Genomic DNA, 15,882 nt, shown 5'->3' on the forward strand with positions numbered 1-15,882 from the left:
GCATTCCCCTTCAGACTTCTTCCCTGCAAACCTTGGCACTGTCAGTGACAAGCATGGCAAAAGGTTTCACCAGGCACTGCCGTCATAGAAAAATAGTATCAGAGCAACTGGAATCCACCAATGCTGGCAGATTATTGTTGGACACTTGAGTGAGAAGCCTTAGCCTCAAACTCAAATGAAAATCATCAACAAAACATTTTAGCTTAGCTATTGCAAAGTGCCAGCACCATTATGCAATTAAATGCATTATATTCAATAAAAGTAAATATCTTGTCTTTCCAAATTCCTACATGATACAAATAGTCTGAAACTATATTTGTGTTCAGCTTCACGTGGTCTATCATAAAGAAAGAAAAAATTCTGAGGAAACTGTTACCAGCAAGGTGGGGTAAGTAGACTCAATCAGGGTTATGAAAGGAGAGTGACTGGCATTTGAGGGGAAATAATTTGCAGGATAGGATAAAAAATAATGGTTTAATTGGGAGTGCTCAACATTAGAAACCAGAACACAGACTGGGTGACTGCTTTGCAGAAGTTCTTTATTTTTAACAGTAAGCTCAGGTACCCTTGTCGTCATGCTACCTCAGGTCTTCTTTCCACTTCTACCCTGCTGCCTCTTTGGCCTCTCACAGTGAGGCCCAATGTAAGATTCCAGATCAATGTCCCATCTTCCCTCTAGGCATGATATAACTCTCATGGAACATCTTGAAAACCAGTCTCTCGATGCATAAAAATCAGGGAATAGGTCGCTTTCCGTTTTTATTCTTTTGTTAAGAGTGCCCATTGAGTGACTTCCTTCTATGGCATAACAGCTCAATAACAATTCAGAAATATCTCTGAAAATCAAAAAATATTACTCTAAAAAGGGAAACAAAACAGGCAGGCAGGCAGGTTAGAGGGAAAGATTAGGGCAGTGGGATATCCTAGACAGATCCACCAATAGTTGAAGATATACGACTCCAAGCCTACATGAGAGAAATGTGCTAAAGAAGACACTGTAGAGAAGTACCAGACTGACCTTGTGAACAGGACTTTGATGCTGAAGAATAAGCATGTTCTGCACAGAAAGAAGGTGCAGCTGGCCACACATGTGACACCACTTCCTCTGCTTTTATTGGAATTTCTTCATCACAGAACAGGTTTGGCTCCATGCTACCAGAGGACACGCTGCTTGCACCATCCTGGCAAACAAAGACAACTTTCACAGTTTGAGACCAATGCAACCTAAGTAAGGTGCTGCTCACACAAGACTAATTCACAACATAATGGGTGCAACCCAAATCACATGTTATTATAGCTAGTTACAAAATGGATCAAAGAATACAAAATCAGCATGTAACACAAAATGAGGAATTAACATCATGATACAAAGGAGGGTGTTAAATAACTTTAAATTGGAAGTGTAGAGTTGTTTTTGTACAGAACTACTAAAATATCTTAGATAGCAACATCAAATTTCAGGAAATGCCAACAGCAGATGCCATCTCATTGGTTCTTCACTCAACCACAGAACACCAGGACAGCGAAGATGCATACACCAGGATGCTCTTCATTGATTTCAGTTCATCATTCAATACCATCAACCCCACAAAACGATTCAATAAGCTCCAAGACCTAGACCTCAATACCTTCTTGTGCAACTGGATCCTATATTTCCTCACTTGCAGATCCCAGTCAGTTCAGATTGGCAACAACATCTCCTCCACAATCACCATCAGCACAGGTGCACCTCAAGGCTGTATTTAGCCATGACATGTTGGCCTTCATAACAAGGGGAGTTGAGTATAGGAGCAAAGCGGTCCTTCTGCAGTTGTACAGGGCCCTGGTGAGACCACACCTGGAGTATTGTGTTCAGTTCTGGTCTCCAAATTTGAGGAAGGACATTCTTACTACTGAGGGAGTGCAGAGTAGGTTCACGAGGTTGATTCCCAGGATGGCGGGACTGTCATATGTTGAAAGACTGGAACGAATGGGCTTGTATACACTGGAATTTAGAAGGATGAGAGGGGATCTGATTGAAACGAATAAGATTATTAAGGGATTGGACACACTAGAGGCAGAAAACATGTTCCTGATGTTGGGGGAATCCAGAACCAGAGGCCACAGTTTAAGAATAAGGAGCAGGCCATTTAGAACGGAGTTGAGGAAAAACTTTTTCACCCAGAGGGTTGTGGATCTATGGAATGCTCGGCCTCAGAAGGCAGTGGAGGCCAACTCTCTGGATGCTTTCAAGAAAGAGTCAGATAGAGCTCTTAAAGATAGCGGAGTCAAGGGATATGGGGAAAAGGCAAGAACGGGGTACTGCGCTCTGGTGCAGTCGGAACAATCTGGAGCTGAACACACTCAAGACAAAGGAGATGATAGTGGATTTCAGGAGACATCCCCCCGTTATGCCCCCCTCACAGTCCTCAGCAGCCCTGTGTCCACCATGGAGAACTTCAGGTTCCTGGGAACCACCATCTCTCAGGATCTGAAGTGGGAGCAGAACATCAGCTCCATCCTGAAGAAGGCCCAGCAGCGGATGTACTTCCTGCGGCTCTTGAGGAAATATGGTCTGCCTCAGGAATTGCTGCTGCAGTTCTACACTGCAGTCATTGAGTCTGTCCTGTGCACCTCCAACACTGTGTGGTTCAGAGCCGCCACCAAGCAGCATAGAGCCAGACTACAGCGCACAGTGAGGACTGCCAAGCGCATCATTGGAGTCTCCCTGCCCTCTATTGTGGACCTGTACTCTTCCAGGTTGAAGAAGAGGGCGGGGAACATCATAAAGGACTCCTTCCATCTTGCGCACGGACTGTTCGAACTGCTTCCATCTGGTAGGCGCTTCAGATCCCTCCAGACTAAGACTAATAGGCACTGGAGAAGTTTTTTCCCTACTGTGATCACTTTGCTGAAGTTACTTGCCAGTTAACTGTCAGCTAACTATTACTTGGATTGCACTACCTGTATGTATAATCTATATTTTCATTTATATTTATCATTATTATTGTTATGAGCAGAGAGACAACATCTGCCAGAAGTAAATTCCTTGTATGTGCACAGGTACTTGGCGATTAAAGTCTGATTCTGATTGTGGATGATTAGCCAGGATCACTGTAAATGGCGGTGCTGGCTCGAAGGGCCGAATGGCTTACTCCTGCACACTTATTGTCTATCCTGCTCTACTTGCTTTATACTTATGACTGTGAGGGTAAGCACAACTCTAATGCCATTTTTAAGTTTGCTGACATCACCATTGTCGTTGGCCAAAACAAAAGTGGTGACAAATTAGCATATAGGAGGGAGATTGAAAATCTGGCTGAGTGGTGTTACATCAACAACCTCTCTCACTCAATGTCAGCAAGACCAAGGAGTTGATGATTAACTTCAGGAGGAAACTAGAGGTCCATGAGACAATTCTCATTGGGGGATTGGAGGTGGAGGGAATCAGCAACTTTAAATTCCTCAGTGTTATTATTTCAGAGGAAATGTACTGGGCCTAGCACATATATGCCATTATGAAGAGATCAAGGCAGTACCTCTACTTTCTACTTGGTGGAGAGTATAATGACTGGTTGCATCGTGGCCTGGTATGGATACACCAATGCTCATGAATGGAAAGTCTATAAAAACTAGTAGATACAGCCCAGTACATCATGGGAAAAGCGCTCCCCACCATTGAGCACATCTACATGGAGCACTGTCGCAGGACAGAAGCATCCAACATCAACATCCTCACCACCGGGTTCAGGAACACTTTTTATCCCTCAACCATCAGACTCTTGAACCACAGGTGATAACTTCACTCACCCAATCACTGAACTGTTACCATAACCTATGGACTCACTTTCAGGGACTCTTCATCTCATGATCTCTATTATTCTTTTTTCTCTCTCTTTCTGTATTTGCAGTTTGTCTTTTGCATATTGGTGTTTGTCCATCCTGTTGGGTGCAGTCCCTCATTGATTCTATGTTTCTTATATTTATTGTGAATGCCAGCAGGTGACATATGATAATAAATGTACTTTGAATTTTTAAATATAATACAAGGAAGTGAACCCAGCCACAGAACTTTCAGATTAGGACAGTGCAACAATACAAAATAGTCTTTTGAGGATGGCTGGAACAGAATCAGAGTATTTCAGAGTAATTCCAGTGGGTTTGGACAACATATAATGAGAGCTGGAACAAATATGAAATTGAAGCTGGGGCAAAAACTGCAAAGGCATCTCCATTTACACCAATCCAAAATTTCAAGTCCACTTATCTGTCCAACCTTAGTTTTCTCTACAGAAATCTGTCAACCTGAAGTTGAATGCAATCAATAATTAGGTACCTACTGCAGCCCTCTAAAGACTTACAATCCTATTAAGAAGCTTCTTCTCTGAATATTCCAAAATGGCCAATTACTTCACATCATGCTAGTAGAAAGCTGGCATTGAAACTAGACAACAGATTGCTCAAAAGGATGTTGATGTTTCACTACTGCTACAGAGAACCATAGTAAGACTACATCTGAAGTAATGCAAAGAATCCTGAGCACCGAATTGTTCAAGGAACCTGGAACTTTTATTCTTTTATATACAATTGTGTTAAACTCTAACATTTTTCAAATTTCTTTATACCATCAACAAATACCTTCAACTTTCCCCATCATCACAACATTTACCTCTATCATTGGCCTTCTTAATTTTATAAATCTATATTTCCAAAATGATATTTTTCTGATTTAACACTAAACAAATATCTGCATTATTGTTGAATTGTGTGACTATCAAAAGAATCAGTGAAATTTAAAGCACAGGACACTTCCATATGTATGAAAGCTGTTCAAAATAAAAATTTGACTCATTCTACTTTTCACCTTTTGTTAGTTGTGAACTTCAAATACTTTGTAAATGGGATTGGATTTTCTGCCTTCACCACCCTTTCAAACAGTGATTTCCAGACCCACAACTATTATGAAGTGAAATAACTTCCCTCAAACTTTTCACTAATCCTTTCACATACTACCTTAGATCTATGTTCCCTATTTATTTATTAATTATCAAAAAGGGATTAAAAAAAAGGACCATCAGTCCACTGTCCCCAGCACCATCACTAACCTCATCAAATCTAGAGATCTCCCATCCGCTGCCACCAAACTCAGTTCCCTTACCCCGCACTACTTATTTCTACTTCCTATCCAAGGCCACAAACCTGACTGTCCGGGTCGGTCCACTGTCTCTGCTGATCCTATCTCACTGAACTGGTGTCCACATACTCTATTCTATTCCATGATTCAGTCCTTTCCCACCTACATCCATGACAGTTCACATGCTCTCAATCTCAATAACTTTCAATTCCCTGGCCCTGACCACCTCATTTTCACCAGTCCCTATACACTTCTATCCCTCATATGAAGGCATTAAAGCTCTCCGCTACTTTCTCGACAAGAGACCCAACCAGTTCCTCTCCAGCACCACTCTCTTTTGTCTGGCAGAAATTGTCCTCACCCTCAACAATTTCTCCTTTGGCTCTTCCCACTTTATCCAAACTAAACAAGTAGCCATGGGCACCCGCAAGGGTCCAGCTTTGCCTGCCTTTTTGTTGGGTACGTGAAGTAGTCCATATTCCAAGTCTTCCGCAGTAATGTCTCCCAACTCTTTCTGCACTACATTGACTACATTGGTGCTGCTTTAAGCACCCATGCTGACCTCATCAATTTTATCAACCTTGCATCCAACCTCCACATTCCCTTTCCTCCCCCATCAGATTCCTCCTTCTCCAGCCCTTTACCTTTCCCACTCATCACCTTTCAGTTATCCTCCTTCCCCTCCCCCCCCCCCAAGTTTTTATCCTGGTGTCTTCAACTTTCCTTTCCAGCTATGATGAAGGGTCTTGGTGCAAAACTTCAACTATTTATTCATTTTCATAGACACTGACCTGCTGATTTCCTCCAGCACTTTGTTTGTGTTGTTAGGGATAAACGGTGTTTTCTGTTAAACTTGCCCAGACCTCTGAACTTACACTTCAATTATATTTCTGTTAACATTTTTGTTTTCTGTTCATGGAATGTGAAATCATAAAACAAGGCTATCATTATCTATTCTTAAATGCCCTCTCAATTCATTTGTTCATTCACCACAGAGAGCAGAGGTTGCATACAGACAAGGCAAGGTTTAAAAAAAAAACAAATTTCCATTACTGAATCAGGTTTTTTTTTAAACAACATCCTGTTCACTTCACAACCAACATTACCAAGCTTTTTATTTCAACTTTTTCCTCGAATAGTAAATTTTAACATAATCCAAGTCCATAAGATTATAAGACCAATGAGCAGAAATAGCTGTACAGCCCATTGAGTTTGCTCCACTATTCCATTATGGCTGATTCAATATCACTCTCATCCCCATTCTCCTGCTTTCTCCTAATAAGCTATTAATCAAGAACCTATCAACCTCCAGCTTAAATATACCCTTGGCCTGCACAGCTGTCTGTGGCAAAGAATTCCACAGATTCACCACCCCCTGAGTTAAACTATTCCTTCTCATCTCTGCAATAAATGAATGTCCTTTATTTCTGAGGCTGATCCCTCGGACCCTAGATTCCTACACTATAGGGATCACTCTATCATTCTCTCTATTTCCACTCTACCTAGGCCTTTCAGTATTCAATAGGTTTCAGTGAGATTCCCCTGCACCCCCCACCCCCATTCTGCTAAACTGAAGTACAGGCCCAGAGTCACTAGTTCCTGGGATCATTCCAGTGAACTTCCTCTGTACTTTCTCCCATGCCAGCTCATACTTTCTTAGATTCAGGGGTCCAAAACTGCACAAAATAACTTATAAAGCCTCAGCATTATATCCTTGCTTTTGTACTCTAGTCCTCTCGAAATGAATGCTAACATTGTATTTGCCTTCCTTACCACCGACTCAACCTGCAAGGTAACCTTCACAGAATCCTGCACAAAGACTCCCAAGCCCCTTTGCACCTCAAATTTTTGAATTTTCTTCCCATTAGAAAATAGTCCATGCCTTTATTCCTTCTTCCAAAGAGCATGACCATGCACTTCCCTGCACTATATTCCATCAGCCATTTCTTTGCCCATTCCCCCAATGTGTTTCATTCCTCCTGCAGACACCCAACTTCCTCAACACTTCCTGCCCCCCCCACCTACTGTCGTATTGTCTGTAAACATGGGCACATAGCCATCGATCCCTTCTTCCAAATCATTGACATATAACGTGAAAAGAAGTTGTCCCAATACCAACCCCTGTGGCACACCACTAGTAACCGACAACCAATCAGAAATGGTTCCCTTTATTCCCATTCTCCGCCTTCCAGTCAGCCAATCATCTAATGCATGCTAGTATCTTTCCTGTAAAACCATGGGCTCTTATCTTGTTAAGCAGCTTTCTGAAAATCTAAGTAAACAACATTCACTGACTCCCCTTTGACAATGCTGTCTGTTATTTCCCCAAAGAATTCCAACAGATTTCTCTGGCAAGATTTTCCCTGCTGACTATGACCCACTATATCATGTGACTCAAGTACCCCGAAACCTCATCCTTAAAAATACACTCCAACATCTCCAACTGAAGTCAGGCTAACTGGCTTACAATTTCCTTTCTTCTGCCTCCCTCTCTTTTTTAAAAGTGGGATGACATTTGCAAATTTCCATACCACAGGAACCATTCCAGAAACCAGTGATTCTTGAAAGATCAATTCTAATGTCTCCACAATCTCTTCAGCTATCTCTTTCAGGACCCTGGATTGTTGTCTATCTGGTCCAGGTGACTTATCTACCCTTCAAACTTTTCTGTTCCCCAGCAGCAGCTTCTTAGTAATAGCAACTGCATGCACTTCTGCCCCCGATACTCTTGAACATCCAGCATGGTGAAGACTAACACAAAATATTTGTTTGTCTGCTAGTTCTTTGACCCCGCCCCCCCCCCCCCCCCCACTTTACTACCTCTCCAGTGTCATTTTCCAATGGTCCGATATACACATCGGAAAAAAATTGCATCCTCCTTTAAACTACTGGCTATCTTACCTTCATATTTCATCTTTTCTCTGCTTATGGCTTTTTTTTTCAAAACGTCTTCTGTTGGTTTTTATAAAGCTTACCAATCCTCTACCTTCCCACTATTTTTTTGCTATATTATATGCTCCCTCATGCTCTTATGCTGTAAAGTCTCCAGATATCTGTTTACAAACTTATCCCCTACCCTGCTGCCCCAAACATTAATACATCTTCCCACCCTCCCCATGCCATCTGACATTCTTCAGCCAAGTAACATTCTCTAATCTACCTCTGTACTATCACATGCTTCTTGTAGTGCGGCTGTAAGCCTATTGTCTTATACAGTTCCAACACAAATCCTTATTTTTGTATACTATGCCTCAGTCAATAAATACTTTTTAAGCCACCTTATCTAACTCATGGTAATGAGAACATGTGCTCCTTTCAATAACTTCTCTGACTCCAGTGTGACATATCTAGAACATCACTTTCTCCCTTATTAAACAAGGGTATCGGTTGTTTAGTTATCAAACGAGGCCAAACAGGATATAAATACAAAGATCACTTTTTTCCATTCTTGCTTCTCATAGCAGCCACATCTTGCCCTACCAGAATATCTACTTCTACAGGTGATGGGATATCTTAAAGTTCATTTGTTATCCATCATTTTCAATTATTCACACTTTCTCCTCAGCTTTGATTACTGTCCTCCCATTTTGTGAAAACAGAAGACAAAGTAACCACTTGGAAGTATTCCAATATTCTCCATGTCCATGATCCCTTTTACCTTTCTTAGTCATTAACAAATCTGAGGCTTTTGTTTTATTAATGAAGCCTCTGATGTTGACTTTATCATATTGAACCAATAACTGCATCATTCTGTGCATCTCCAATTTTCTTTCAAATTTAACCCCCTTTTGTTTTTTCTGTTGGGAACATTTTTTTTAATAGGTAGAGAACACATTTGTTCTACATATATATTGCCCTCTCCTCTCTCATTGCAAACAATTACTTGTTTGTAATTTAGTTTTGCTCCAACTGATTAAAATGGCCTGACTCCTGGATAACTGTACTCTCAACCATGTCCATGCTAAATCATCTATGCTTACAACCTCCAAAATTTCTCCTGCTGCTACTTCTCCCACTAAACAGCTCCATTCCAAAGCTTCAGTCCTGAATTGTACACTCCTAGGGATTGCTATGTAATGATTGATAGTGTTCTCCTGAAGACATTAAAGAGTTGTTCACCCAGTGTATTATCTTGAGTCGTTCATGGTGCCCCAGCATCAGTTACCCTTCTTATGGCCTTCACAAGTCTAGATTGTCTTCAAATTATCTTTGCAGATTTCCTACTTTATCATTCAATACTTTGTAACCATTCCACCCTCATCCCTTTAGAAATTACAATAAAACTAAATGAAGTAATACAGATTACCTGTTATTCTCAGGAAGAACAGCGTGAATGAAAGCAGTCAGTAATGTAGTAGAGATTGAAACTGTATAATGAGTGAGCAATGTACAAATTCATCCAGAAGAAATATTTTAGGCTTACTACAAATCTCTGTGAAGAGAAGATCTATATAAAAATTACTCACTTTTTTCTCATAGCAATATGCTTCCCTGACATCATCATCAGAGTCTGTTTCCTCCTCATCTAAATCAAGAGATTTTCTGGGTGAGGATGCCAGATTCCCCATGGCCCTGCTGAAGGCAGACTGCTGAACACTCTGTAAATGTTCCTGTGAAGAGATCAAATCCAACAGCTTAATCAAATATCACCTTACAGAGAAAATTTGGACTGCCTCTACCATCAGATACTTCCCTGCAAAGTAACCAACTTGATTTGTATATGCCTTTTAACAGAGTAAAATGGTAACTTTGGACTGATGTGAAGGAATTTGCTCAGAGACAGACTCTGGGGATGTCTCAAAGGAACAGTGAATTGAAATACTTCCATGCACACAGCTGCCAACAGAGAGGTGGTATAACTGAACATGAGAGTAACGTCGTATTGTAGGTTTGGCTGGAGGACCAATGGAAGGATTTGAATACTAGGAAAGTAATTTTAAGTTGGAAGTATGCCTGATGGGAGCCAATGTGGTTCAGGCAGCAAAGTAGAACTAGTTGAAGTTTATGAAGGATGAAGGTTGGAGGACAACTGGAAATGGCACTGGAACCATTTAATCAAGAGATTCTATAGGTATGAAGAAGCAGGGTTTGTAGCAGGCAACATATGAAAGAACATGACGCATGAAGACAAGCAATGATACATGAAGCTCAGCATGGGGCAAAGTATTTCCAACTCTACCAAAGCCAAAAAGCAGAGGGTTAACGTGCAGTTAACAAAGAAAAAGGCAAATTAGCTTTCACAGGGAGGTGTTTTGAGTAAAAGTACAAAAATGTCTTATAACCATAATAGAGCCTTGATGAAACAGCTCCTGGAGACCTGTGTGCAGGTCTGTTCTCCTTACCCGAAAGATACACTTGTCACAGAGGTAATATAACAAATGTTCATCAGGCTGATTCTGGGAAGGCAGGAACATCATACAAGCAGAAATTGATTATGCCTGCGCTTAGGCTTCAGGTCTCATCAAAACTTACAAAATTCTGACAGGCTGGCTGAAGCAGGAATTTTCCCCTTAACTGAGATGTTAGTCTTTGAAATGAACAAATCCCTTTTTTTATTCATAGGGAGACAAATCTTGTAAAGAGTATCTTAAGGAAAAATATAGATTGCAATGGAACACCCTTTGTTTGCATGAATGAGCATGATTCCAACAACTTTCAGGGAACATGGCAGCAACAAAAGCAAAGTAGCTTACTGGACTGGCATCCATCACATAACATATTCACTCTCTCCTCTAGCAGAACTGCAAGGTGCACCAGCTACAGTGCAGTGCAGTTCATTGAGCAGGCTCCTCAAAGATTATAAAATATCATTGAAGACATTAAGGGAGAACAGTTCATTGATAGAAACTTACCTTTCAGCCACCACCCATGCTGCTCATCAAACATCCAATTACATTGATCTTGCTTTATTCCCATCAACCCTCCCCAGATTTTACCACTCACCCGTACATAATGGGTAACTATGTGGCTATCAACATGCAAACCTTTCAGCTGCACATCTCAAGATCAGCTGTTCTTTACTACATTCTGAAGTTGTTTGATGCCTTATCCTTTGAAGACACTGTGTTGCTTAATGGCCATTTTTTTCCTCAATTGAAAAGCAAAGAAACTGCAGATGCTGGATATCCAAAATAACAACACGAGGTGCTAGAAATATTGGGGAGGTCATGCCGCAATCATGCAGAGGCAATCAGTTAATGCTTCAGGGCAACAACCCTTTGTCAGAACACTGATTATCAATTCAGATCTCAACAGCTACAGCTAATACCTCTACAAAAGTCATTAATATTTTCTAGTGACATGATGTAACCAGTGTGAATTGTTGACTTAAATATGTACAATTCTACTTCTCGGTATACAAGCTAACCTTTCAATATAAAATAATAATGGATTTGGACCACATTATGTGCAGGAAAGCTAGGGATTGGGACCTTGAATATGTCATTCTTTCCGCATTTAAGATTAGTTTTCCGCTATTGTAGCTATTCTCAACACACAACTCTTCAGAAGCTTTTGATGATGATCTTACCTGTAAATCTGGATTAGCTGCTGCCTTTTGCAATTCAGCACTAATAATCTTCTCTGTCTTTTCCCTAGCTGCCTGCTCCACCATGCGCTGGCTTAATACAGACAACTTGGCAAGTGCAGAAGACAGTTCCTCTGTAGCTAGGGCTTGTCTAGCTCGGTCTTGCCAACTCATTGCTCTCTCTGTCAAGCATTGCAAAGCATCTCCTTCTGGCAAACGAACTGAAAGCTTCTGAAGGGAAACAAGGAGTGACAAGATGGTCTCAAGTCTTGGTCGTCGGGATCGCATGCACAATGGACACAAGAACTTCACTTCTTTAGTTTGCCAACCTAGTCCTTTCTTCTGTGTGCCAGTTTTTGGAAGTGTAACACAAGTGCTGTGAAACCAGTCTTTACAAAGTTCACACTGAAGCATAAACCCACTGGCTATCTTCCGACATACACAGAACTTCACCTCTTCGATACGGTCCACCAATGTCATTTTAGCTAAATTTGCTGCCCTCAGAGAATGCATGGCTTCACATTCTTTCTGTTCCATTACTCGGAAGCTTGCAATCTGAAGACAAATTAACACAATTTAATTATACATCACTTAAATTGCAAATCAAATCAGCAATGCTTGGGACAAAAATAATGAATGACATTTAAATCTTAATGAAGTATCAATGTGGAGTGATCAGTGTGCTCGTGAAGATCACGCCAACCTCCAAAAAAAATCAATTACAGTAAATTGCAGTTGCACAATACCTTCAAAAACAGCAAATAACATTGAGCTGTTACATTCACCAGTCCAATGATTTACGATGTGTATAAATGGGAGTTATGTTTTATCCAGCATTAAGCAATTTTAAATAATTTAGTCAGCTGTAATTTTCTTTTGGCAGTTTACAATGAGCCCTGAACATTTTACCATAATGTTTTTATTGAGTATGTTAACGGCCTGCTGAGTATGAACTTGAACTTGGTAGTAGGAACAATTTAAAAAACTCAGATGTCACATCTTCTTGCACGAGTACAGGCAATTTCAATTCTACTTCATACATAATGATCTCAGTCTCTTTCAAAGATACAGGGCTAAAATGACTGCATTGATGAAACTCACCATTTGCATCAAGATGATACACTGAAAAATACAGCAGCTGGACAGTGTGAGGGCTGAATGGATCTACCTCTATTTAATTTCATTATAATGTGAAGCTACTACTTCACTTAAAGGTATCCAGGATAAATACAGAATTAAAAAAATTATTTTCACTTCAAACTATTCTACATTTTGAATTTTTGGAGACAGTGGAGAATCAGAATAAACTGCAGTTGAAGTGTGACAATAAAGGAGGCAGCTGCTTCACTGTACATTAATCATTCCATTGAATGATACTCATCTTAAAACTTCTTCAATTTTTCTTTTTACTTTTTGGTTTCTTTTTACTGAATAACTCATTCCAAAATTCTTCCAGTCTGTTGATCACAATGGAAAATTGGTAATCAGAATGAATTGTAGAAACCAAAACTGACGTTTGAGAAAATAGATACTGTCTACAAGAAGCACGATTGTTATTAGGTCAGGCAAAAAAAGTCTAATTACAGCCATGCTTTCATATTATTTTTTTAGGACACCAACATCACTAACATAGCCAGAATATGTTGCTCACTTCAAATTGCTCTTGAGAAGGCAATGAGCCACTTACTTGAAACAATGCATTCATTCAGGTGGAAGTATTCTCTTAACGTTGTTGGGCAAAGGTTTCCAGGATTTAGACTCACCAACAATGTAGGATGAAAGATATATTTCCAAGTCAGGATGATGAGTGACTTGGAAAGAAAAAGGACGCAGTGTTCCATATGACCAATGCTCAAACTTCCTTGATTGCGAGTTTGAGAGGCATTGTCAGCCTAAGTAATTATGAAGCATTTTGTTAACATTTGCAGCAGCAGATTGGTGGAGGGAATAACTTCTTAAAGTGGTCGATGGTGAAGTCACAAATGTGGCTGCCTTATATTGATAGTGGTGAGCTTCTTCAGTACTACTGGATTGGACTCAGGTGAAGCATGTGCATGCATGCGTGAACAGTCGGGGCTTGTCAAGTTGAATGTCATTTCTCATTTCAGTAAAAAGCCTGGTTACTTACAAGATATTGATTATTTGAAACAATTTTATTATTTTAAATATATAATTATTCCGATGAAGGCTGAAAGTTCAGAAAACCAAGATACTCAATACTTACAACTGCATTTGGATCACTGGATTGTTCAGTCACCTCTTCCAAGTCACTTATGCTTTCCAAATCTAGCTCTCTGTCTTTCACTAATGCTTTCATTTTTTTCCGTTTATTCTTCCCACTACTGTATATTCCGATATTTGTCCTGGGACTCAGCACCTAAAGTGGATTAGCAATCATATTCTCAGATGAAAAAAAATTTAATTCCAATTTGTTGTTCCATCATAGGATTGACTTTTAAAAATATTTACATATATTTCCATCATTAATTCTACTATAACGACAGAATACCTATCTGCCAAATGCTTCCTGAATCCTTTTGACTTTTCAAATCAGGCTTATGTTCTGCTGTCTCTAAAGTGCAGTTAAATTAAGCCAAGAAGAGCACAGAGAGTTGATTATTTGCACAGGGCAAGGAAAGTGGAAACTATTAAAGTGTTTTTTTAAGACTGTCCCATCTTTTTCTGTCAGTATTGACATCCAGTGCATTGCAACAACATGCTCCTCCTATGCATTAACCCCTCCTTCTTCCAAGAACAGTGGTGCCCTCAATTAGTTTCTACCATTTCAAGTGAACAGTAACTCCACTCCCTCCAAGGTGTTGCCATGATAAACTATTTGCTATTTTTGTGAAATATACAGAATATTTTTTGTTCCACATCCTCTTTGATACCTTCCCCTACATCTTTTCCAGTACATTGTTGAGTCTATAGGTACCAACCTCTGTTCTTGCTTCAAAGTGTAAATTACAACATCCCACATCTGAGCACAATGCCAACACTAAACTACCTATCTTCCTTTATATAGGGCATAGTAGAATGACTCTACAGTTCATCCAACTACATATACCACACCCCATAGGAACTGGATTCCATTCACCCAGTTTCTATGTCACCATCACATGGGACGCAGTGATGGTAACTTCCCTATTAGAACTTCCAGCATGCCTAAACACATTGGCTTCTGCAGATACTGGATATTCAGCAGGTCAGAGAGAATCAATGGAAAGGAATAAACAGTCAATGTTTCAGACTGAGGCCCTTTATCAGGACTGGGCCAGTATTTTATATGTGTTACTCTGCATCCATCCACAATACCACAACAGAGTAGATAATCTGACCTTCACATATCTGCACTCACCATTTCTCCATCTACCTGTTGTTACAGAGTTCCCCTTCCTCCTCAGAACTCTCCACATAAAATGGATTCACACCACACCAAGAATATTTTGTTTGGACTGAAAGCACAAGTTTCCAAATACCCATTATTTTAAATCTATTTCACTTCCATTCAGATATCTGGAACATTGTACAGGGTGATAAAAGTGAAGTTCACCCTACAGGAAACAAATGCCTCATCTTTTAAACTGTGTACCTCGTAGCCTTTGAGACAAAGTACAAGTTCAATAATTTTAGACCTAATTCTTAGTTTTCTCTTTTCAAACAACAACTGTAGTTAATTATTCTGTTTTCCCTTTTACATCTGTTTTGCCTGCACCATCCTTTCTCTTTCTAATCACAGAGCTTTAGAAAGCACACAAGGGCCCTCGTACCTCATTTGGTCATCAATTTTGTGATGTGAGTTTTTACATTCCCAACTGCATTAAGAGGCCTGGCTTCCAATTACTTCAGTGACCTCCAGATGGGTCACTTTTAAAGACTTTACAACAGGGTGGCAGCAACTCGAAGTAAGCATTACAATGGGGTGTTCCATCTCTATCATCCTGTTTGTAACAGCCTTCAAGATCATCCTTTTCGGAGCATGTGGTTCGTGGGATAAAGCTAGAGTCAGGACAGAGCTTCCTCTACTGAGAAGCTACATGGATGGCACAAGCATTCTTCAGATGGCTGTATACACAAGGCGGCTACTGAAGAGGCTGGATGAAAATCAAGCCCACCAAGTCACAAAGCAGATGCTTTTGAAAAGTCAAAAGCAACAACATCACCTTTGTTGTAGGAGATAAGGAAATCCCATTGTAGGCCTGACACCCCATCCAAAACCTTGGGAGGCAGTAGACCACAGAGT

The 15,882-nt window shown here is 40.2% G+C and overlaps 1 protein-coding gene across 1 annotated transcript in view; it reads right to left on the reverse strand.

Annotated features, from left to right (window-relative positions):
• Positions 1 to 15,882, reverse strand: part of kdm5a (lysine demethylase 5A) — a 169,776-nt gene that overhangs the window by 16,599 nt on the left and 137,295 nt on the right. The window contains exons 22-25 of the mRNA XM_059977706.1: positions 13,864 to 14,016; positions 11,643 to 12,194; positions 9,580 to 9,723; positions 1,019 to 1,181 (exon numbers count right to left, since the gene is read on the reverse strand). Coding sequence (XP_059833689.1) covers positions 1,019 to 1,181; positions 9,580 to 9,723; positions 11,643 to 12,194; positions 13,864 to 14,016 — 1,012 coding nt within the window. The remainder of the gene's footprint in view (positions 1 to 1,018; positions 1,182 to 9,579; positions 9,724 to 11,642; positions 12,195 to 13,863; positions 14,017 to 15,882) is intronic.

Source organism: Hypanus sabinus, chromosome 8 (genome assembly GCF_030144855.1).
Source record: "Hypanus sabinus isolate sHypSab1 chromosome 8, sHypSab1.hap1, whole genome shotgun sequence".
NCBI lineage: Eukaryota > Metazoa > Chordata > Chondrichthyes > Myliobatiformes > Dasyatidae > Hypanus > Hypanus sabinus.